The sequence below is a fragment of the Melopsittacus undulatus genome, chromosome 3 (assembly GCF_012275295.1).
Source record: "Melopsittacus undulatus isolate bMelUnd1 chromosome 3, bMelUnd1.mat.Z, whole genome shotgun sequence".
In the NCBI taxonomy this organism is placed as follows: domain Eukaryota; kingdom Metazoa; phylum Chordata; class Aves; order Psittaciformes; family Psittaculidae; genus Melopsittacus; species Melopsittacus undulatus.
The window spans coordinates 93,880,726-93,903,657 of NC_047529.1; the positions used below are offsets into that span (position 1 = coordinate 93,880,726).

The 22,932-nt window shown below is 36.0% G+C and overlaps 1 protein-coding gene across 1 annotated transcript in view; it reads right to left on the reverse strand.

Annotated features, from left to right (window-relative positions):
- The window catches only part of CEP170 (centrosomal protein 170), a 99,256-nt gene that overhangs the window by 20,624 nt on the left and 55,700 nt on the right, over positions 1 to 22,932 (reverse strand). The window contains exons 10-11 of the mRNA XM_034060651.1: positions 7,670 to 7,796; positions 2,176 to 4,005 (exon numbers count right to left, since the gene is read on the reverse strand). Coding sequence (XP_033916542.1) covers positions 2,176 to 4,005; positions 7,670 to 7,796 — 1,957 coding nt within the window. The remainder of the gene's footprint in view (positions 1 to 2,175; positions 4,006 to 7,669; positions 7,797 to 22,932) is intronic.

Here is a 22,932-nt window from a genome sequence, read left to right on the forward strand (position 1 = left end):
GTATAAGGTGCTAAAGGGAAAATGACTGACTAGTACCCTATTTATAATAGGAGACATATCATATACATGCACTCTTACATATACTAGAAGATTATGCCACTTTTAAAGCAGATCAGATTTTCCTTATGTATACTCTCAATAGATGAGTAAAAAAAAAAATTATACGATCAGCTTACTGATACAGGCAAACCCCAGAACTCCAAATCCTAAAAAGTAGTAAAAACATTCTTTGCTTGGCAACAAGACTTGATTGATTTATTATGCCATGATTTTGTTTTGAAAGTATCTGACTGACTTATTAATCACTTTCAGGTTTTTTCCACCTTTACACTGATGCTGGCTTCTCCCCAGGTTTGACACGTAAACTGATGATGTGTTTCATGACAGAAGTTGTTTCTACTGTAGATTTTTCTAACGACAGTCTTTTAAAAATACCTAGCTTGTTAGTCTGTGGTAGTTCAAGGAAGATGGTATCTTTTCTTTCCTGAAAAGAGTATTTTATACAGGCTACAGTAAACTTTGTGTAATGCAAGTAAATGAAAGGAATGTTTAACAAAGGCAACTGTGATAGCATAATAGACTGGGAAGAGCAAGATACAGCCACTCCCTTTGAACAGAAGCAGCAAACTATTTCAATGCAGCAACCTGGGAAAAAAATAGGAAGCATGCAATAGTTCACATGTGCACAAAACTCAAAATCCATATATAGTTTTGTGAAAAACAAGCAGCAGCAAAGTGACAGCAATATCACAATGTGAACTAGTGCTGTTAAACATATAGAAGCAGTCTTAACTGACAGTCTTCCCTGACCTAATGTTGCCACTCTTTCAGGCTGCACATGTCAAATTAAAACTTAACTTAAAATTGAACACATGCTACTTTTCCAATGATCTCTTACAAAGACTGAGGGGTTTTGCTGAAGTTTCACTTTTTTTTTTAATCTTTGTAGACACCTGTCATAACACTAAACAGACTCAACTTCATAGTTCAGTGACTACTTCATTAGTATCTCTACAGAAATTTCTATTCAGCTAATGAAACAGCCAAAAGATACCTAGCCAGGGAATGAACACTGCCGAGAATCCTAAGGTACATTTATGATATACAAGCATCAAAAGAGCAGTAGGACTGTGAGAAATTTATCACAGATGCTTATATCAAGTCTGAATGGGAAGGAATAAAGGACAATATATAATTTCAGTAGCAACACACAACATGGGAAGCTATTCTATTTATAGTTTTCTTAAATTGTGGACCAGCTTCAAATAAACTCATTAGTATGACAATTCAAAAAGCAAGAGGTCATCAACTTTAGATATTCACTCCACATGAAAGTTCACATATTTAGAATTAACTCATTTTAGTTTTGGTTGATTTAATATTGCTGTTGTAAAAAAGCTGGTACTCTTTCACAGAGCTTGCACTAAAAGTATTATGTTCACTTCTAACAGAAGAGTAGTTAAAATTAATCAACTGATTTTTCCTTCCACACATAATATTACTGTAAAGGAACACAAAAGAAGATGAATATAATTTGGAAATCATGATGAAATCATAAATTGTGAAGATTTGGAACAGAGAACAGAAACTACTCTAGGACAAGGCAAACATTTTAATATAAATGACTTAACTTTACAGTATTTAGGCAGTGTTTGCGTTTAATTTTTCCATATCTACCTTTCTTACCAAACAATTCTCACTTTCATAGTTCTGGAAGCTAATCTTAAATTATAAATTATAGTTATCCTGTAGATACCTCAGGAAACATTTGCTATTCAGCATATTTACAAACCTATCTTACAAATAAATATTGCACCTTCTATGTAGCTTTGAACTTCTACTACTGTGACTTGAGTAGAGATATCTGTTCTGGTTTTGTACTAATGCTGCCAGATCCAAATGCCTCAATACAATTCTTTATTATTGGTTACAAGTTTAAAACAATAACCAAAAAGTTAAAGAACTGCAATATCTTGTTTTTATAATTTTAAATTAGAATTATCCACAAGCCCTGCCATGGAAGTCTCATACTCCAAGGAGAAAGTCTCCATCAGTTAAAACTCAGCAAATGCTTCTTAAGAACTGTTACTCACAAAAATAATAACAATAAAAAAAATCCACATATGAAAAAAAAATAATAAATCGGACAAAACTAGTTCAAATAGTGTCACGTACCTGAGGGAGAATTATGAGCTGAAGCCAAAGATCTGGATTTTGAATCTGAAAGTCGAGAAATGCTATTGGCACGAGTTCTAGCAGAAACTTTACTACTATCTCCTGCTGATGCTAGCCTGGCACTACTTCTGAGAATAGCTTCTGGGGTACGAGATGAGGCAGTGCTTCTAGTTATTGTTGCTTCAGAATCACTACGTGCTGATAAAGAGCCAAGTCGGTTTCTGCGCGGTTGAGCAAGTAAGTCTATTCTGGAAATACTTCTCCTCCCTGATGGAGGTTTTGACGTAGAACTTGTAGTGGACACTTCGGAAGCCACTGAAGCCTTATCGGCATCAGCAAGCTCGCTATCGGAGGCTTCACCAAGCCGTGCTCTGCGCAAGAGAGAAGTCCTTGTCGGACGAGGTCTTGGAAGAGTGGTAGATTTACTTGACTGCCCAAGTGCAACAGGAGAAGTTTTTGATTTAGCTGACTTTCCTTCCATCTTGGAATGTAGAAGTTCATCTGCTGAGGCAAAAGGAACTCTTCCGTGTGATTTGCCAGAGTAGGTTTCCTGATCAGATGATAAGATATCAGAAATGGCAGAATGAGGTACGCTAGATGTTTGGTCATCATCTGTCAAATCTACTGATGGTTGTCTCATTCTTCCACTTGACTGCACAGCTTTGCGAGTGTCAGCTCTAGAGCCACCGTCTGAAGACCGACTTTTAGTTTTCTTTTCCATCTTTTCTCTGGCACTTGTTGCGGAAGATTTTAAAACATCCTTTGAAGGAGAACCAGAGGAGCATCTATCTTTATATAAGGTTGTGAAGGTCTTGCGCTTCTGTGTGGATTTCCTTTCAGAGTCACCAGTAACAAGACTGATTGTGCTGGCTGTATCTACGTCAGATTCTGGTGATATGGAATTATCTCTGTTGTAACTTGGAGTTTCTGGACCTTCATCAGTTTTATTTTCTTCACGCAATTTAGCTTCAAGGAAAGCCATTACAGCTTCTGTGTCTTTTAAAATGAGTGTTGTATCTAGACTGGAATCAGTGTCCATCGAATCACTTCTGTCATGTATCCTGTTTGCAGATGCTAAAGGGGCAGCAGATCCACTTTGCTTATTAATGTGAGGAATAAGTTCTATAGGTATATTTGTGCTAGGCTTATCTATAGTAAAGCTACCTTGCCTCACTAATGGTTTTGAAGATTCCTTTTTTTCTCCTCCAGATAGTTTAGGAGATTGTCCTTTAATAGTTTCCTCATTTTTTCTTCTTTTTCCCTCACTCTGCACCAACTTCATTTCTGCCTTATCTGCAATGTGTCCAGGAGCTTTGTCTTGATTACCTGAAGTTTTGGGTGACATAGTGATCTCCTCCCTACCTTTCTCAACTTGGTTTGCAGCAGATTTTGTAGAGGATAATTTTGTGGGTGTCCAGTGTCCTTGCTCCTTTCTTTCTTGTTGTTGAATTTTTGCTAAAGCCTGTTTCACCACAGAAGTTTCTCTGACAGTTTCAACTCGCTCTTTACTGGAACAGCTGGGAAAAGAAAATACTTTGTCTCCGGTAGCTTTGGGCGAAAGACCATTCATTGTTCTGCTGGACTTGGCTACACTTCTGCTATCGGCATCTGAGGGACGAGCTGGAGTTTCCTTCTCCTGAAGTTCAGTGTCTTGCTTTTCACCTATTTCTGATCTCTGATGAGACGTGGGTTTGAATTTTGAGCTTTCATTCACTTTCTCGTCTTTGGGAAGCTGTGGAAGTGTCCTCCTCTTTCGCTCACCCTGGCTGGTCATAGAAGCAGCTGAACCAGTGCTTCTAACAGAAATACCAGACTCACTGATGTCTGTGTCTAAAAATGAAAAAAATACGTGAGAATTCATTCAATAGCATGGTAAAAATATTAAAGTAAGACTAACATACCAACATAAAACACGACTGAAAAAAGTAGTCAGTCCGTCCCTCTGTTCTACAGCAGGATCAATTAGATAAATAAATGTTTAAAAAGTTCTTAAAAATCTCAGTTGATGGAGGTTTGACTATCCCTATAAGCTGCTTGGGTAGAAAACTTTCAAAATAATGTTCATGTTCTTTAACATGAGCTGGACTTTCTCCAATTTAGCCCATTACTGGCATCATTTCCTGTTTACAGAAAAGACTGGAAACACTCCATGCATGAAAGAGTAGGAATTCTCAAATGAAAGAGTTCGTGAATTACATTAACTACCTCCAAACTATAAAGTTGCATGTAACTAGCTATATTATTTTATTTCACTCTTGCAATATATTTTGTATTAAGAACTTGAGCAAAGTCATGTGCTAACATAATTTAGAACAGGTATCTACTGATAAAAGTGATTACGTACATAAAAAATATTTCTCTGTTACTAGAAGTAGAATGGTTAGGCTGTCATATAAGAGAACAGTGAATTCTACAAAATCCAAAGTGCTGATACAAAACATGTGTCTATGAAAGCAATCTCTAAACTGTCACAATGGAATTACTGCAATGAACTATTTCTGGTTTATCACAGAGAGGTGAACAGGACACAAAGGGCCATCTTCTGAACGTGTAGTTCAGAAAACTAGCATACTGCAGGAAAAGGGAAGGAGTCATTGGAGAAGCAGGGTAAGAGTGCAAAGAGAGAACAACGCCCTGTCTTCCAGCTCTACCACAAACAGACATAATTTCTTCCCAAACATGGACGCAGTTGATTGCGATTGAACAATTACCTGCTTGTGTGGCATCTTGGGCTACTTAGTACCTTGCTGACACTATGTATCTGTACATTGTGGAAAGTGAACATTTGTGGCATTCTTACATAGGGACTACAGTATTTTTTTCCTGCTTCATTGTAATTTCAGTAAGTATGTTCCATAATATGGGCTAGGACTACTCTCATACGAAACTTCATTTTTATAGATACAAGAATTTGAGCTACGTAAGGTATGCTATCGCTCAAATCACTCTATTTTAGCCAGCTGTGTACACTGGACCACATATATGAATGTAAAATTTTTACACTCTCGCAGTAAATTGAAATAGGTACAATGCAAATCACTGGTATATCAGCTTACCATTACAATAAGGAGTGGAAAGCAAGTCTCCCTGAACACATATACCAGATTTCAAAGCTACTGAATGAGTAAGATCCCCCTCCTTCCTCACTACTTGCCTGTTCTACAGCTCAAGGTCTTGCCTCAATAAAAGTCTACAGCCTCTCCTCATGAGACATTCCTTCAGCAGTATTGAAAAGCCCCACTCATGAAAAAAAGAACTTACTATTGTTGAGAGAGCAAAAAGAATGTTTTTAACCCAAACAAGACACTGTAGATAGAAATATATAGAAAAATGTACAAAAAGCATCAAAAGAATGCAATACTACTGCTAAAGTGCTTTCATTGAATTCTTAGTGGATACATATTTCTCTTTAGTAAGGAAAACATGGCCATCCCATGAACAGTTGCAAGGAGTAACTGATACTGAATAATCCCATTTTAGAAATGAAATTTTATTTTTCCATCATGACTGTGCCCTCCTTGCCTGTTCAACAAACATGGCAGTTACTCTCTCAGAAACAAGCACATACAGAGATAATACGAATTGCTCTATGAATTGCTCTGACTTTCAGTGGTTGGACAGAAATAATTCTTTTTGCAGTTTCTTTACCAGTTGTTGCAATATAATGTGACATATATACTAACACACGTCCGCCAATTCACTTTACACCAGGAGAGATCTAGAAACAACTGTTCCAAATACCCTGTTGGGAATGTTTCTATCAAGGCTTGCACCAGCATTGGCTGTTCCAGGAATACAAACTGGAATACAGGGCTTCTCTCTTGTCATGGTTTAAGCTTAGTCAGTAACTCAGAACCATGCGGCCGCTCGCTCACTCCCCTCCTCCCCCTTCTTCTCCCCCCCGCTCCTGGAGACAACGGAAGGAGAATCGAAGGAATGTTAACTCCCACGAGTTGAGATACGAGCAGTCCAGTAACTAAGGTATAACACAAATCACTGTTGCTACCATCAATAACAATAAGGGAAATAACAAGAGGAGAAAATACAACTGCTCAACACCTGCCGACCAATACCCAGCCCGATCTGAGCAGTGATCTAGCCCTTTTGGGTAACTGCCCCCCAGTTTATATACTGGGCATGATGTGGCAAAGAGGTATGGAATACCTCTTTGGCTAGGTCAGGTCAGGTGTCCTGTCTCTGCTTCCTCTCAGCTTCCCCTCCTCCCTGGCAGAGCATGAGACTCAGAAAGTCCTTGGTCAGAGTAAACATTACTGAGCAACAACTAAAAACATCGATGTTATCAGTGTTGTTCCCAGGCTGAAAGTCAAAAACACAGCACTGCACCAGCTACTAAGGAGAAAAATGACTGTTACTGCTGAACCCAGGACCTTTCTACAAGAATTCTCTAACCACCATACTGCTTGTAAATGGTTGTACATATTGTACAATTACACATATTTGCTACTTTCTGAGACCTTCAATCTTTCTTTTCTCTTTGCATAGTACCACACCTTTGATGAAGAATGCAAAATGACTCTCATCTTTTTTTGTATAATCTGCACTAGGACACTCATTTGAGAAACAGGTGGTATCTCTGGAGTCTATGGAAGGTTTTCTAATTCTTAGACTGTTTTTCTCAGAAATTATAAAAAAATGGAGGTTCAGTGAAAATCAATATGACTGCTATCCGTGAAGATTGACTTCTCTCAGACAGAGCTACCAGATCCAATCTTTTACATATATATAAGCATGCAACTTGTTTCTTGGTGAATTTCTAAGAGTCTTCAGTAAGAAAAGACATGGAGTTGACCCAGGAAGGTTGGTTCTCAGCATAAATACCCAAAGAACTAAGGCATTTTTTTTCTTTGCAACAGGTCTGACTGCTGAGCATAGTGCTTGGACTAGATTTGCAGTCTAAGCAGGGAGAGAATCACACGGTTCCACCCTGAGAGCAGTGAAGATTTGCATTTATCAGCTAAAAATGCAGTCTTCTGAGAGACTAACTTACAGGTCAAAGATGAGGCTAGCTCTGGAATTGTAACAGACATAGATTCTTGAAAAATATAAAGAAAGACAGCAGCTGTAACAAAAAAGTACAGAACACACATTACACTTCTCAATGCAACTTCTTGGGGAGAATGAAAAAAAAAATTCAAATTCAGCTGGAATAAGAGGAAATGTTGGAATTGTAGGAAAAAAAATACCTGTAGTAAATGACTAATAATTAGTTACTTCTTGATCAGTAAACAGCATATAATTTTCAGAATAAGAAGCGTTCACTAACATGACATCCCTTTGTAGTTACTAGTCCATTTTATATTGAAGAGGTATTCTAACTCCACCACAATTCACAAGTATCAGCATAAAAAATAAAATAGGTACTCATAAAAAATAAAACAGGTACTAAGAGTAAGAAAGCTGTTTATGTAGGTACTCTTTTCTCCCTTTCATAGGTTTCTTCAGCAGAAATTATGACAAAACCAGCTTTTTATACCGTTTTCTAGTGGAAGAGACACAGATGACTCCAATCTGATGTCATCTTGGTCATGACGTGTGTGATTAGCAGCCAAACTGGCCCACTGTGATACCCAACGTTTACTTCCAGGTGCAGTAGAACCTCCCTAAGGAAGAAGAAAAGAAAAAGAAAAATTACAACAGTTTGATAAAAAGCATGGCCCCTTTCCAGGTTTCTCCTGACTAGGAATGTCAGAAACTATTGCCCTGGAAGAAGCTGAAGAAGGAGTCTACCTTGGTATGTTTTACAGTTAGCAGCTCTAGAATGGCAAACAAACAAAATCTATATGGCTGCACAATCAGCACTGAATAAAGAATATATCCTAGTGCAGCAAACTCTTAAAACATCAGAACCTATATAAAATATGGGAGTTTTAAAACGGTTATTTCAGTCCTCAACTCAGAAAAGCAGGAATGGGGGGTGAGAGTGCATCTGTTAACTTTAAAAATGTGTTTAAGGAAGCCAAGAAAGTGACCTTTTACCAGCTTAGAAGACCCCCTTGTCCAGATGAACTATTATATTTACTATATTACAGAAAGACTACCTTAAGGACTAAAAGAGTAAGATAATATTATGGAAAGGAAAGGAAGATTAGATTATTTGTTTGGTCCAAACAACAACAAAAAAGAAGCAACAGTTAGTTTTAACCCATCCTACCAGGTAACTCCAAAGTCAATGTAATCAGTATCAGATCATTTTTTGCAGCTGACCCAGAAAGGAAATTAACTTACTTCCTTGACAGTAAGTCTTTTAAACCCTTGAAAAGCTTTAAATTGTAAAAAAAGTAAATATAAAATTAAATCATCTTCTTGTGTTGTAATAGTATCTTAAGTAATTAAAAAACAAACAAACCAAAACAAAAAAAACCCAACCACTTATTTCCAAATCTAATGTCATATTACTGTTTCACCCAATATACTGTAGTCTCTTTTGCTCACATCTCCCCAAAAAGACAGCAGGAAACTTTTGATGCATATATATGTGCACCTGCGCATGCACATACGAGCTGTACACTGTCAAAGGCTATACAGAAGTTTACATAGTCTAATTTATTGGACTCAAAAGACAAAGCACTGCAAATGACAGAACTTCTTGACTACAGTTCCAAAGGAGTTACATAACCATATGCAAGTCGAATGAGAAACCACAATTCCAGACCAACAAGATGGAAAGGACATGGAGAAACCAGTAAGTTGCTTCATAAGGAGATTTGTAGGAGCTATTTCAAAGGTTAGCTGAAGCTCTGCTGCCTGTTCATATCATGGCACTACTATTCAAAATGCTGATTTCTGCCTACTTGGCTACTCTGGGATTCTAGTCTTTGATCAGGAACCAACTCTATAAATTTTCTAAGATTTATTTAGCAGCAGTAGATTGGTGAATGTCATCTGGTATAACTTCCTTCAAATTAAAAGTGACTTAGACATTTGAGAAGATTTGAATTTATGATCTTGAATTTCTTCTGATTAAACGAATTACCATAATTAATGCACACAATTGGAACATCGCAAATCTCTTTCAGAATATTATGAATGTAGTAAGTCAGAGTTGCACCAAACAATTTATTTGAATTATTATATAGATTTCCACATTGTGAATTCATTTCTTTGAATCAAAATGTTATAAAATTCAAGTCTAATAACAGCAAAGAGAGGCAGCTGAACTGAACTATTATTCATTGGCATTTCTGAACACCATACAAGGAAAGGGTGCTAGAAAAAAATATTACAAAGCCCCCATGCAAATACGCGCAGCATTTACAGATTGACAACTACTGCTGAAGTCTCATTTTTCCTTCATATCTCTAAACTTTCTCTATTTCCTTCTGTACTAGTGAACTTCCATCTTCAATAAACCTATTAATTACAACCAAACCCAAATATGATAGACATCTCCATTACCTTCAGTACAGAAAACACTGACTAGCTCCTTGTGTACTGCCTTGCCAATTCCAGAGCTAGAGATATATGTATTGGAAATCTGAATTCTACTTCACAATAGAGAAATACATTAAAACTTTGCAGATTAACTGTAGCAAAGCAACATAATAAATTACTTTTCTCTGAAAATAATCACATTGGGGAAAAAAAAAGTTTTCTACTTAGCAGGGGATGTAAATGTGTATTCTGACAACTTGATATACTAAAGCAAAAGATACAGAACTATGAAAAGCAGTTTATTTTGATAGTAGTTTAAGCACAACTGAAAGGTGAATAGTTTATAAAATACACATTAAAAAAGTCACATTCAGTTATCCTAATGTTCTTTCTACAATCCATATCCATTTACTGGAAAGCAAGCAATCCTCCAAATCTTGTGAATACCAAAAGGAATTTCCTAGTCTTCCAGAAAAACTGGGTTCATGTAAGAGATACCAACATTTCAACTTCCATGTTAAAACATCTTTCCCTTTTGCTTATTGCATATACAAACTAAATTGGACTAACAGATCTTCAGAAAACAGACCAAAGGATTTCTGTGGATTTATTGTTCCAGCCTGAAGATTTAGGACTTCAGGTTATACATCTGAAAAAACTTCACAGCACACATACAGGACACCTGGAAGCATCTCCATATTTGGCATTTCAAAGCAAAATAATAAGTTTTCTTTTTCTTTAATAAATTTCAACAAGCTGAATGAAAAAGAAAAAGAAGTCCTTTCAGACACATACTCCAACCATCACATGTTGTAAGAATTATATCATGCCATCCTTTCATAAACTGAAGTGTTGCCTTGAAAGCAGTTCTTTTAGACCCTCTTCACTCTACCTGCTCTTCAGGACCGTATTATTCCAGGAGTGATGATCTTTTTTCAGATTTCCATGCTCACTATATTAAGCCACTGTCTCCCCATTTGTTCCTGGAACAACACTGACATCTATCTTAAACAACTAAATCCAGCAACTGTATCCATCTCAGCCACTACTTTGCTATACTAAATGAATTGTATCAATCCATTCTTGTAAAGTCAATCTCTGTGCCCTTAATAATCTGAGTCGCCCTCTTTGTACCTTCTCTAATCTTGTATTCACCCTTTTTAATCATGGCTGTTAAATATTCTATGGCCACTACTTCAGAGGAAATTTCACCAACACTTTCCATCATGGCTACAACACTGCCCTTCTCTACTTGACAATACATTGTTCCAAGGGTTGTATTTGCCTTTTCATAGTCACATGATACTAGTGACACAATCATCCTATGTTTCAGTATAGCATCGAAGTTCAATCAAAAAGTAAGCATCAAACTTCAGATTAAATGGTTTGCTCTACAGAAGGGCAGGAAATTACTGTAATTAAAGAGGACAAACAAAAGGAAATACAGCCTCTGAATACACATGGCAGTTCTCCACTTCTAAGAAGCAATATATCAAATATTTACACAAATGAAATTATTCAGTATTCAGAATGTCAGCAGTATTATTTCTTTTCTCTTCAGTGGAAAGACATTAAATGAGTATTCAAAACAGGAAAGGAACATTGCAGTTAATGGCACTGGTGACCCTTCCAAAATGTGCAGCAGCCTTTTCAAAAGATGTAAAAAACTCCAACACAAACCAAACAAAAACCAGGTATGTCCTTAGAAGCACATCAAAGACAATGTAGCTAAAGCAGGTACATTTTTTAAGAACTGCGGTGAGCACAGACAACTGACCACTGAAAATTAAACGGAAGCTGGATGGATAAATCAGAGCTCAAATGTCTGCAGTGTGTTTATTAATCAAGTTCACATATTAAGAATAAATAACAACAAGAACAACAACAATATTCTCTTTGCTATCCATCTTATTTTTGTTCTTAAATCACACTTACCTCGGTTGGCAAGTGGCAGCTTATAATATAGAAAATAAAAACATTTAAATATTTTAAATAGATAGATTTAATATTTTCACTGCCTATCTGTAATCACTGAAAAGCAAGAACCAGTGCATGCAGGCTCAATCCAACCATGTCAGACATGCACTCTGCATTTCATTTAGTCTCATGACATACACTACTCCAAAGTACCAAAGCTTGTCATATCAAAGGAAAAGGTAAGAATTTCCTTTTAAGAAAAGCAGTCTTTAAGGTTCTTTCCAAACATGTTATTCATGACACTTCACAAACCCTGCAAAGTTAAGATATTTAACTTCAGAATAATCTTTCAACCCCAAAATTGTTTTTATAGGATCTTCATTATTTCCAAAGCCATCTTTTCCATTTTCCTCAACTGAAATATCTTAATTTTTTATTCCCTGCTTTTTCTGTCAATCATATTCTATATTTGCCTCATTCTGCTAAATCATCTACAGGTACAACTCTGATAGGCAGCTGGAAGACGATCTACCCAGAATCTGAGTGGATGCAAGGCTAGAACACTGAGCTACCCTGAGGCCACCACTATTCAGCCAAGATATTCAACAAGGTTTATTAGCTTATGATCTGCAGCCTAGTAACACAGTAAGTCTTCCAGAAACCACAAGCAGAAAAGTTTGTACATAATGAGAACATGATAACCACATACTTCACAAATCAAACACACTTGCCTCTCTCTCTCCCTTTCATTATGACAAAACAAAGTTTTAGTAATGACTTGAAATATTACCATATTCTCTCAAGAGTTTTCTCATGACTGTTTTCCTATTATACTACAAAACACACCTTTATTTTTCTGATTTTTTTTTCTGAATTAGCTTCTCTTTTACATATGTACCAATCAACTTCTATATTTAACTTTCTCTGGTAAGCTTTTTTCCATTTTCATCTGTCCTCAACTCTTCTTACACTAATACTTTCTATATATGCATTGTTTCTATCAGTTTTGATCCTTTACCAACTGATTTATTATAATTTTTTCCTGCCATTTCTTGCAGTTATCTTGTAAATTAAGACTATACCAAATGACCCATTCCCTTCCTAATGTATGTAGACTTTTGTATTCAGTAAAGCATCCACAGTAATAAAAAGGCGTAATTCTTGTAATTTCAACATAAGTCAAAGCAAGTTTTAGTATGCTGTTTCCAGAAGGATTCTTACACCTGCCCTATGACTGCAAAAGTCTCAATCTTCTAAAACTAACCCTATTATTTGCAAAGTATGACACTTGGAAAGCTAGATTATGTTCCTAAAATAAATTATATATTCTTTCTCTGCTTGTGAAATTATAGAAATAGGAAAATATCAATAGTTTTAATACCCTTGAAAACTGATACAACACAAAAAAGCTGAATCTTGCAAAAGCCATGAAAAATGAGAAAGATTGTAGTTATAGATTCATGCAAAGAAGCAAGGTGAAAGCCAAAGTTTGTCATAATATGAACATGCTGAATGGCAATAATTTACTCCAAGCAGAAAGCTTAGAGAAACTATTCAAAGATACTAATCTAGATGCATTAACATAGTGTATCAAGACTGCACAGCAGCTAAAATACAACCATGATAAAGCAGACCTCCTCTAGGAAGAACAGATTCCTAGATACTAACCCCAATGAATTCACATAGGAGGCACAAAAAGTTATACTTTAAGCTCTTGATATATTCCAGAAAATTTGCTTATTTATGAAGTTTGCTAATTTACAGGATCATACTTCAGTAACAGTTTGCCATGGCAAGTAGAAGTAAGACTCGTGTGCTTCGTTACTGTTACAGATTAATTCTGCTCCAGTGTGAGCCTGTTCTGTTCCCAACACATTTCAAGTTATAGTTTATCCATGACAACGACATCAGAATGTCACCCAAGATTTCGATATGAAATACAATTAACATCTAGCTTGCGTGCGTATTCTGAGTCATATATAAAGAACAGGCATTTTCCTTTTCCTGATCTTTCACCAACTGATTAAATTATACTGCTTCCGAGGCAAGTGGCTCCTCATGAGTGGCATCTCACTTAAGAACTCAAACTGTGAATGTAAAAACCTGGAGCTCTCTGGGTTTGCAAAAAAAATCTGAAATGTATTATCCACCATTTTTTTCTTAGCTAACTTTGTATCATGCATTACATTCAGACACCTTATTTCTGAATTTTAATATAGTTACTTGCTTTGGGCTATAAAACATAATCAGCTTTTCCTCAGTTCTGCTGCATAACTTACAAGAAGTCTATGTTGCAATATAATGTTGTAAGGAAGCTCCTGCTACATTTCCAATACACTGGTGTTAGTGCACATAGAAAGGTAGCAAAGTTGAAAACCTCCAAATGTAACATCTCTGAGAGAGAAGTTGTGATAATGCAATAAAGGCCTAAGAAAAGTAAAATACTTATACATCTGAGCTAATGTTTTCTAGGCATGGTTTTGCTTGTTGTTTAACACTTACTGGTCAGTTATTAGTGCTCTCTTTTATTGGAAGAAAAAAGAAGACCTTCAAAAATTAAATTCTACCTCTGTGTCAAGAAATCCAGTTGTACTCAGTGGTCTTTTTTCTTCCAGCACTACTGTAGCAGAATTTATAGCCCAATCTTTTACTAAATCTTTCTGGTTCTCGTTGATAACAGGCCTATTATAATCCTGGCTGTCATCCACTCCAAATACCTGAAAATGAAACAAACCATTACATACATTAACCCAATACCATCCTGTTACAATGTTCAATGTTAATGGATGGATGGTGGCATGCTGGATAGTGAGTTTAAATAGGTTTTGCTGTATTATGCTTATTTGTCATCTTGGTGGAATCTACAAATTAAATAGGAAAAATATATACAGCAATTAGAAGAAGACCAGAACTCTATGTCAACATCGTGAAAAGTCAAGGAACCGCTAGTTGGAATGGTCAGATGTGTAAAAATGACACTTTGATGAAAGAAACAAAAGGTAAAGGCAAAATCTTTACAAAACTCATATGACATTCCATTTCCCAATTAAGGAAAAAACCCAAGAACTGTAACCACCAAATTTTTCCATTTTTGCTATTATCTAATGAAAACAAGAAATACAAATGCTTATACATATTATTAATATGCTTATTGAATTGTTTTTTTAACACAAACAAAAGTTCAGTTTTTAATTTGTTAGGGACTTCGCAGATGTTAGAAGTCCACCATCTCACAAGCTATTAGACTCATCTCATTCACGATGTGACCTGCCATCGTTGCTCTACTACACCATTTCCTACTGAAGTTTGTAGTAATCCCTTCTGCTTGTGACAGAATAAATTTTCCATGACATTTAAAAAACATTGCTCAGAGAAAAATACTAGAAAAATGTTATTACCAAGGCAATTTAGTAATCAGGACTTAAGCAGGAAAAGCCAGCATATTGTCTGTCAAATTTCTTATGAGTCACAGATACTAAGAAAAATGAATTCCCTTCAGAATCAATGCATACTTCAAAAATACTTTAGAGAATATTTTGTATGTTGGAAACATAATTTATAAAATCGATCGATTTCTGCCTAGGCATTAAATTCACTACTTTACTACAAAGGACGTGGGCATTATAAAATCCTACAGAATAAAAATGGAAACTCACACACAGACTAAAATTAGCTGCTAACATCAAAAATTGCTTTGTTGTAGACAAAAAAAAAAAGAAAGAAGGAAATTACCTTCATGGAGGTTATTTTGCTGTAAAAAATACTGCTAGTGCAAAGGACAGAAAAGATATACTGAATTATTTTGTTCCCCCTAAACGTTTTGTAATTCAGTTTTGCACAGCAAAGCCAGAGGTTTATTAAAAATCTGAACAAGTGTAGTGTATTTTATAAGGATTCACCACTAGATGGCCACAAACCATAATGGTTTTTAGTGTCTGAGAAGTAGATGAAGGAAAAAAAAAGAATTAAAAATTATGCACCCTGTCATTTAACCCCTCCTTATGCTCTTCTAAATATCCAGTAAGATGTTGCTATAGCAGTTATACATTTATAACTGAGGAAGCTTTTTCAAATGCTTTCTGCATTTCTGAAATTCAGGCAATGCTCAAATTTTGAATCTATACATGAATCGAGGCTAGATACACTTATGCACCAGTTCCCTAAAAGTATTTCATAAATATTTATTTTCTTTAAAAAAAGTGTGATAGAAGTTAAGTTTTCTCTTTAATGATATACTTTTGATTTGTACAGTTGTAGCAATTTTTGAAGATACAAACCAGTTACTGTTCATTGCCTCCTTTCTTTGAATATACCACTATTCTGCAGCCAGTTTTTTTCCCATTTCACATAGTTCCACTGACTACAGTTTTACATGTTCCTCTAAACAAAAGGAAAATCTGATTTTATCACATAGGCACATGAATAAAAATATAAATTTAACACTTGCATCTAATCAGGACTGCAGGAGTAAATTGCTGCCTGTAAATTGCTTCATCTTAATACCTGGTGGCACACTCACTTACCGTGTCAAATTCCTTGACTTGTATCACAAACAACAGCACACATGGCTTATTTCAGTCTTATCTTTTCTAGTACTGAAATCCTATTCAAGCACATTTTATTATTTATTACTGCAAACCCAAATTTGAATATTACCTATTTTTACTGTGAAATGGGTTGCAGTAAGACCGAAGTACCAGATTTATCTCCTAATACTACTCCTAAAGTTCCCTCTGTATATCGAGTGGGGATATTAAAGGCCAGAACAGATAAGCAAAACATCTGGTGATACTATTATTAAAAAGGGAAAGCATCTTCTTCAATAAATGTAATTTTTTTGCACTATACATTCATTCCACATCTAGGAGAACCTGCCCTCTGTTCCTTGGCTGAACAACTGTAAAGCTCCTCTTCTTAGCAAGAAGGAAATGATTCACACAAGTGTGATCTAGCCCAAAAGACTGTTTCAAAACTGTGATGTATATAAAACTCCTTTGAAAACAATCCCATTAATGCACAAGTAAGACTTCAAATATAAAACCTATGCAAAAACCAAAACAACTCATGATTACACCTGTCACACATCGGCAGAAAATAAATACCATCAGAATTTCAGGATCACTATTCCACTTAGTAAACACTGTTCACTAAATAATGAGAGTATAGCCTCAACAGAAACAGCCATGGTGTAACCTTCAGGTTTCTACTGGAAATCATCCCTCTACCATTTAGGAAAATGCAATTTGTACTTTATAGGTTGTTCTGGTAAGGTATGTGTGCAGACAATGAGCTGTTGTGATTAAAGAAATTAAATAAAATGGATAGAAACCTCTATCTTCCTACAAACACTGAAAAGCATTCTTCAAAGTTTCCAAGTGTTCAATCGATTCTGTTCTTTAATTTTTTTTTGTGATTTCAAAGTCATTTAAGGAAATCTAGGAGATGACTTAACCAAACCAAAAAAAAGAACCCTGAGGAAATGCTGATGACACCCATCACTGCATTATATATATATATTTATACAAAAAGACTGAAGTTTCTTTCTGTAAAGCTTGTATTTTTTTCAGAAGCAGCAGCTACAGCTTTAAACAGAAGCAACTATCACATGTATTTTGATTAACTGTATTTTAGGGAAGAAAAAGACAAAGCCAGGTTCCACAATATAGGTTTGGACACAGCAAGCTGTTTGAAACATGAGAAGAATGCCTTTTTTTGGTTTATTTTTTATAAAGGAGGTAAAAGGATTCCATGTATTCATTTAGGACTTCAAGAACGTTCCTAATGACCTCAAATCACACATATCCAGCACACAGTTATCAGTGAAAAAAATTAAGTAAAATAAAACTTTTTCACTTTGTGCCACTGTAAACAATAAGGACTTGCATAAAATCATGGATTTATAGAGAGTCTGAGGTTTGAGGAGTAATACATTTATTTTTTAACTTAGCAGCATGCACTGTGAAGAAAACAAATCCTAGATTTTTATTTTTTAAGCAGATATCAATGCTCTTTCATTACACAGAAATAATTTACAAAACAAACTACTAGAGAAAGGTATTTCCAAGCTAACAGGTTCCTACAAGCAAACATTCTGTAAAGTTAAGTTTTCTACCCTACTCTGTCTAGTTATATGGGATTGTATGTTAGCAGAAAGACTAGATTATTTCATCCTGAATGCTTCGATTTTGCTACAAGATAAAAACCCAAAACAAATCAAAAAACAACCCAAAACCAAAAAAGCCCCAAAACCAAACCAAACCAAAAAAACCCCCAAAAAACCAAACACAACCCCCCTCCAAAAAAAAACAACAAAACCCAAAAAAAGGATAATAATTTTCCCAGAATCCCTGAAATCTGACTGACAAGGAAAAATCTAGGCACTGAACCAATCTGCACCATTACAGGGGGCTCCTGCAAGGTCTCTGCCACATGGCTGTAATGGTGGAACTGTCAGAAACATTGTATAAACTGTGGTGGTGGTGTTTAAAAATAACTACTTTATTGTTATGAAGCATGAAACAATTTCCATTGCAAATCAGAACATTTTGAATAGCAAGGGAACAACAACACTGCTGTAGAAAAAACAAGCCTCATTTATGAAATGGAGTTAACATAATTTTGTCTAACCTGCAACCCATCTGACCTCTTAAACAAATGGACTAACAGGTCACACTGCATTCAGTTTTGATCCTCCCTGGTACACCAGAGACACTGTCTAACTGGAGGGATCTCAGCAAGGCCCACCAAGATGATCAAGGCTGGAGCACTTGCCCTGTGTGGAAATGCTGGGGAAGCTGTACTTGATCAGTTTGGAGAAGGGAAGACTTTGGGGGTGCCTAACAGCAGCCCCCCAGTACCTATGGGGACCATATCAAGATGATGGCCAGAGTCATCACAGTGGAGCATGGCAGGAGGACAAGGGATAACTCATGTAAGTTGAAACAAGAGGGGTTCAGACAGGACATAAAGTAAAGCTTTTTCACTCTGAGGGCAGCCAAACAAGTTGCTGTCCTTGTAGGGCATCAAGACCCAAATGTGTAAAGTCCTGGGCAATCTGTCTGACCCCAAAGCTGGTCCAGCTTTGAGCACGGGTTGGACTAGAGATGTTCTCAGGTTCTTTCCAGGTTATGTGATCCTATGATCCTTAATAACAGTGATCCTAGATAATAACTTAGTGTCTCAGGTCAGCCTTCTAGCTCAAAAAGTCAGTCTTGAGAAAACCCAAAGGAAAATCCCTTAATTTGTCTATTGCAGAACTGCTAACACTATGGCTGACATATAATAAAGCCTCCTAACTCAGCAGGGGACAACAGAGCTCCTGACACATACATTTCAATTTCAGAGTAATGAACAGTAAGCTCTCCAAAGACTCCCTGGTGATACTCCATTTACATTCTGTGGTATAACCAGTCAAAGAAAGGGACAGAACACCAGGCTGAAAATTCAGCAAGTCCCAAAGCATCATGCTGTTACTTGCTGGAAAGCAAACTCAGCCTGACAAATACAGAGGTGAGGTATGGAATTACTGATGGCAAAAGAACTGCACCAGTTTTCTCAATATTGTAACTGAAAATATAACTTTACATAAACCAGTAATTTTTTTTAATTTTTATCCAGTAACAGATAAGAGTTAACAAAATCTATGTAACACAAGATGCAATCCGTGTAAGAAGCCCTAGTTGTATTTCTGGGGACATGAGCTACAGGAACAGGACCAAGTCTGAGCACGTGCCCTGCCCTCTTCTGCAGTGGCTAATTTTGTAGAAATCGGAGTAGTATGTTTTGGCAGCCTATATGCTATTTCCCTGCGAAAACAGCTCGTGACTCACAGCACACCTACCTGTCACCATAGCTGAAACATAGTTTTAACACAAGCTAGCTTTCATGATCAGGAATTGGTATTCACTTTCCTTCTCCTCCTCCCTTGCTCCCCAACAGCTGAATTTTTGTACCACAGATGAACTATATTAGAGGTCAGTATGATAACTTTAGGATTAACTATCAAAACAAACGATTCTTTACAACCACGGAAGCTGTTTACTGATGTGTATGAGACACTCTAGAAATTAAACAAAAACTGGTCAGAACCATTCTTCCTGAGTCAAAAGGATTAGCTACTTACTACACAAAGAATTAGAAAGTATTTCTAAGAGGACTAATACAAACTAGGTGCATAAACGTTATTCAAAATACAAATCTGAAGAACCCTATCTAGTTTTAATTTTTTGAGTTTCTAAAGTTTCCCCAATAGTCTTACCACTGTAGTCTTAATACAAAGGATATGCAGTAATTACTAATATTAGTAAGATTAACAGAAAAGCAACAAATAACAAGTCTAGTTGCAATTCAGAAAGCTGGAACTAGGCACATATCCGTTAATGATGGTTATTTGTATTTGAATAACTCTCCTTCAATTCTTTCAGATCCTACCAACATTTACAGCCACAATCTGGAGACATATCTGAATGAGATGATGATTTAAATGCTCTTAGCTTCAGTGAAGGCAATCTGTATATGAGTACCAGAACAAAAGCCAAAAAGCATGCAAATGGAAATTCAAAGATGAACAGTTAATAAAAAGCAAACTAAATCAAAGCAGAGCACAGGTAAGGGACAAGGAGCCATACTGGACAGTAAATTAAAGACAGGCTCATGTAAATAAAGCAAGGAACAAGCTATTAAATTGGAAATAAGATATTTGCCACTGTAAAGTGATGGGATCGTAAATTATAATAGCAATTATGTTTCGTAACTTTTTAGAGGAAAGGAAGATGATGAGTTTATTTGATTGTCAGGGAAGTCAAATAAAAGTATATTTCAGAAGCTGAGCTGTGAACTGATACAGTCAGTCTTGGAAACACAAGCTGCATTTGGACACAGTTTGGATGTACTAAGCAAGAAGAAGGAAGTGTAAATAAGCCACACTCAGGGGATGCTTGATTGACAGGAAGAGAAGACTCCAGAGAGCAGGGAAATGGAAGAGGCGTCAGATCCATATTGCAGATCATCTTGGCAATGCTGTGCTTAGTGTTCAGACTGAGCTCCTCGTAATTCTTCCAAAGAGAGTAGTCCAGACATCCATAATATACAGTAAATGGGTTGTTAGAAGTCAATTACTGATCAAAGAAAAGACAAAAGGCAAACAATTTCTTCCCACCTTTGAGAAAGCCAATGAGCCAGAGCACAGTGCCGAAGCTCTTTTTGTGTTTAGCTACTGCAAGAACCGTGTTTAACAAACTTGCTTCTGAGAAATCTGAGTTTAATAGTTTTTGCTTGTTCTTGGCAGTTATCCTAGCCATCCCAGGCGAACAGACTGTGTTCTGTGCAGGGCATATCTCATGAATAGCCATAGATTTTCACAGAAGCTGTTTATGTCATTTTAACTATATATTGAAGATACAGAATCAGATGTAAGACACTCTGGTCTAAAAAAAGCTACATAAGTAAATGAAAATGATCAACATGCCAAGTCTAATAACTTCCTCTTACCAGGCGCCAGTTACATATTTACATGCATACATATTTTGCACCCGTTTGCTACAGTGAAGAATTAATTCTCTTTCGAATTCCAAATTCAAAAGGAAAAAATAAGTTCAAAGACTGTAAGACTCCTTCCCTTGGAAGAAAAAGAAACATACAAACATCCTCTGAACTTGATTAAATGTATGTGCTCAGAGGACCTAGTAGGCTTCAACTATTCTACTCCCTTTTCAGCATTGTATTCACACAATATGGTCATTCTGTGCCCAAAACACTCCATGGGGCTAAAAGCCATCTTTCTGTAAGAAATTACTGAAGCAATGGTAAAACAATTAAGCCTATACGGTGTGAAAAGACAGAAGACCTGAAAGTAATTTCCTGAAAACAGACATCTTTTTTCCTTAAACAGTCACTGAAACATGTTGAGATTTCCCCACCCTCCTTCCTAACTCAGCCCCTACCTATTGATTGTTTTCATGTGGTTTGTTATTTCCAATCTTACAAAAGTTTGCTGAGTTCCATAACATGTATGCTAATTCCATAACATGAGGAAGTAGAAGAACATGCATATCAAGCATTGTAATGAAAAACATTTCCCCTCCTTTCTCCTCCTTTCTCCACTTGCACTGTAAATATCAGGTTTTGGACCAAAACAGTTTAGTAAAAGAGTTCACAATATACATTTTCTAACAAACCCTGCACTTCTTAAAGAGATATTTCAACTTGGTATACGGCTTCATGTTTTAAAATCTGTGCACTGCACACTATTTGCAAATTATGGAAAACATCTGAATTAGTCTATATATATCACAGAATTAGACATATATTGGAATGTCATAATGCAGTAACATACCTACTGATGATTTTGTCACTCTTTCAAAATATTTAGCATAACATTAATGGTAAACTTGACAGTACCCAATTCTTCACTGAGCATTTATTTTATGCTTAAAACAATGTTTCATGCTACCTGCAGGATTACTGATAAAACTTTCAGGTTTGCAACACACAAGACAAGTTCTGGTAAACAAGTTTATGAACACTTCAAGTAACAACAGCAAATCATTTAGAAGTACACAGTTCTTGAAGAATACATTAGCCACTAATATAATATGGTATGAATAGACATACCCTGGGAGAAGAAGAGTAAGGGGATTCCATTTCATTATAAAGGTCTTTTGGAATAGATTCCCATTCATACACATAATCAAAAAAAGCCAACCAAACCCAGACCTGAAATCAACCTGAAATATAACTATCACCATAAACAGAAAGATGTAGAAAATGAAAAATCTGCTGTCTATATGAACACCAACACAGCCTTCCTTCCAAAATTATCAGTTATTCCATACCTTTAAAGAGGAAAATGCACTCAAGATTATGCCAGAATAATATTTATAGACAGAATATAGCATAAACAGAATATTTATACCCTTTGCATAGTATATAATGTGCACTAAAACCAAGGTCATTACTATTATGGTCTATCTACAGCAACAAAGACTAAAACAATCATTAAATGGTCACAATAACTCTTTATTGAAGATGGCTGAGAGCTAGATTGAGGTTTGATTTTGGTACTTCTTTTTCAGGTTTTACTTCTGGTTAGGAATCAGTATGTCAAACTTGAGATCTAAAATTACTCCACTGACGAAAACCAAAGCTATTTATCAGGAAATTTAAATTAATACAACCTAACTGAAGAAAATAATTTTGGAACCAAAGAAACACCTAAGCCCAGTGTTTCCATATGCATATGTGCGGCCATTAACATTCTAGATTCCCTGGTTAGCTACGCTGATAAGAACTGAAATATACATACAGCCTCTATTCTGTTCCTTCCTTTCCCACACATGCATTGAACAGTTTAACTCTGCTGTACTAATTTCTACAAGGTATTTCTATGCAGAAATACCCTGAACTGGAATTGGATGAAGAACAATGAAAAAAAAAACCTACATAAACAAA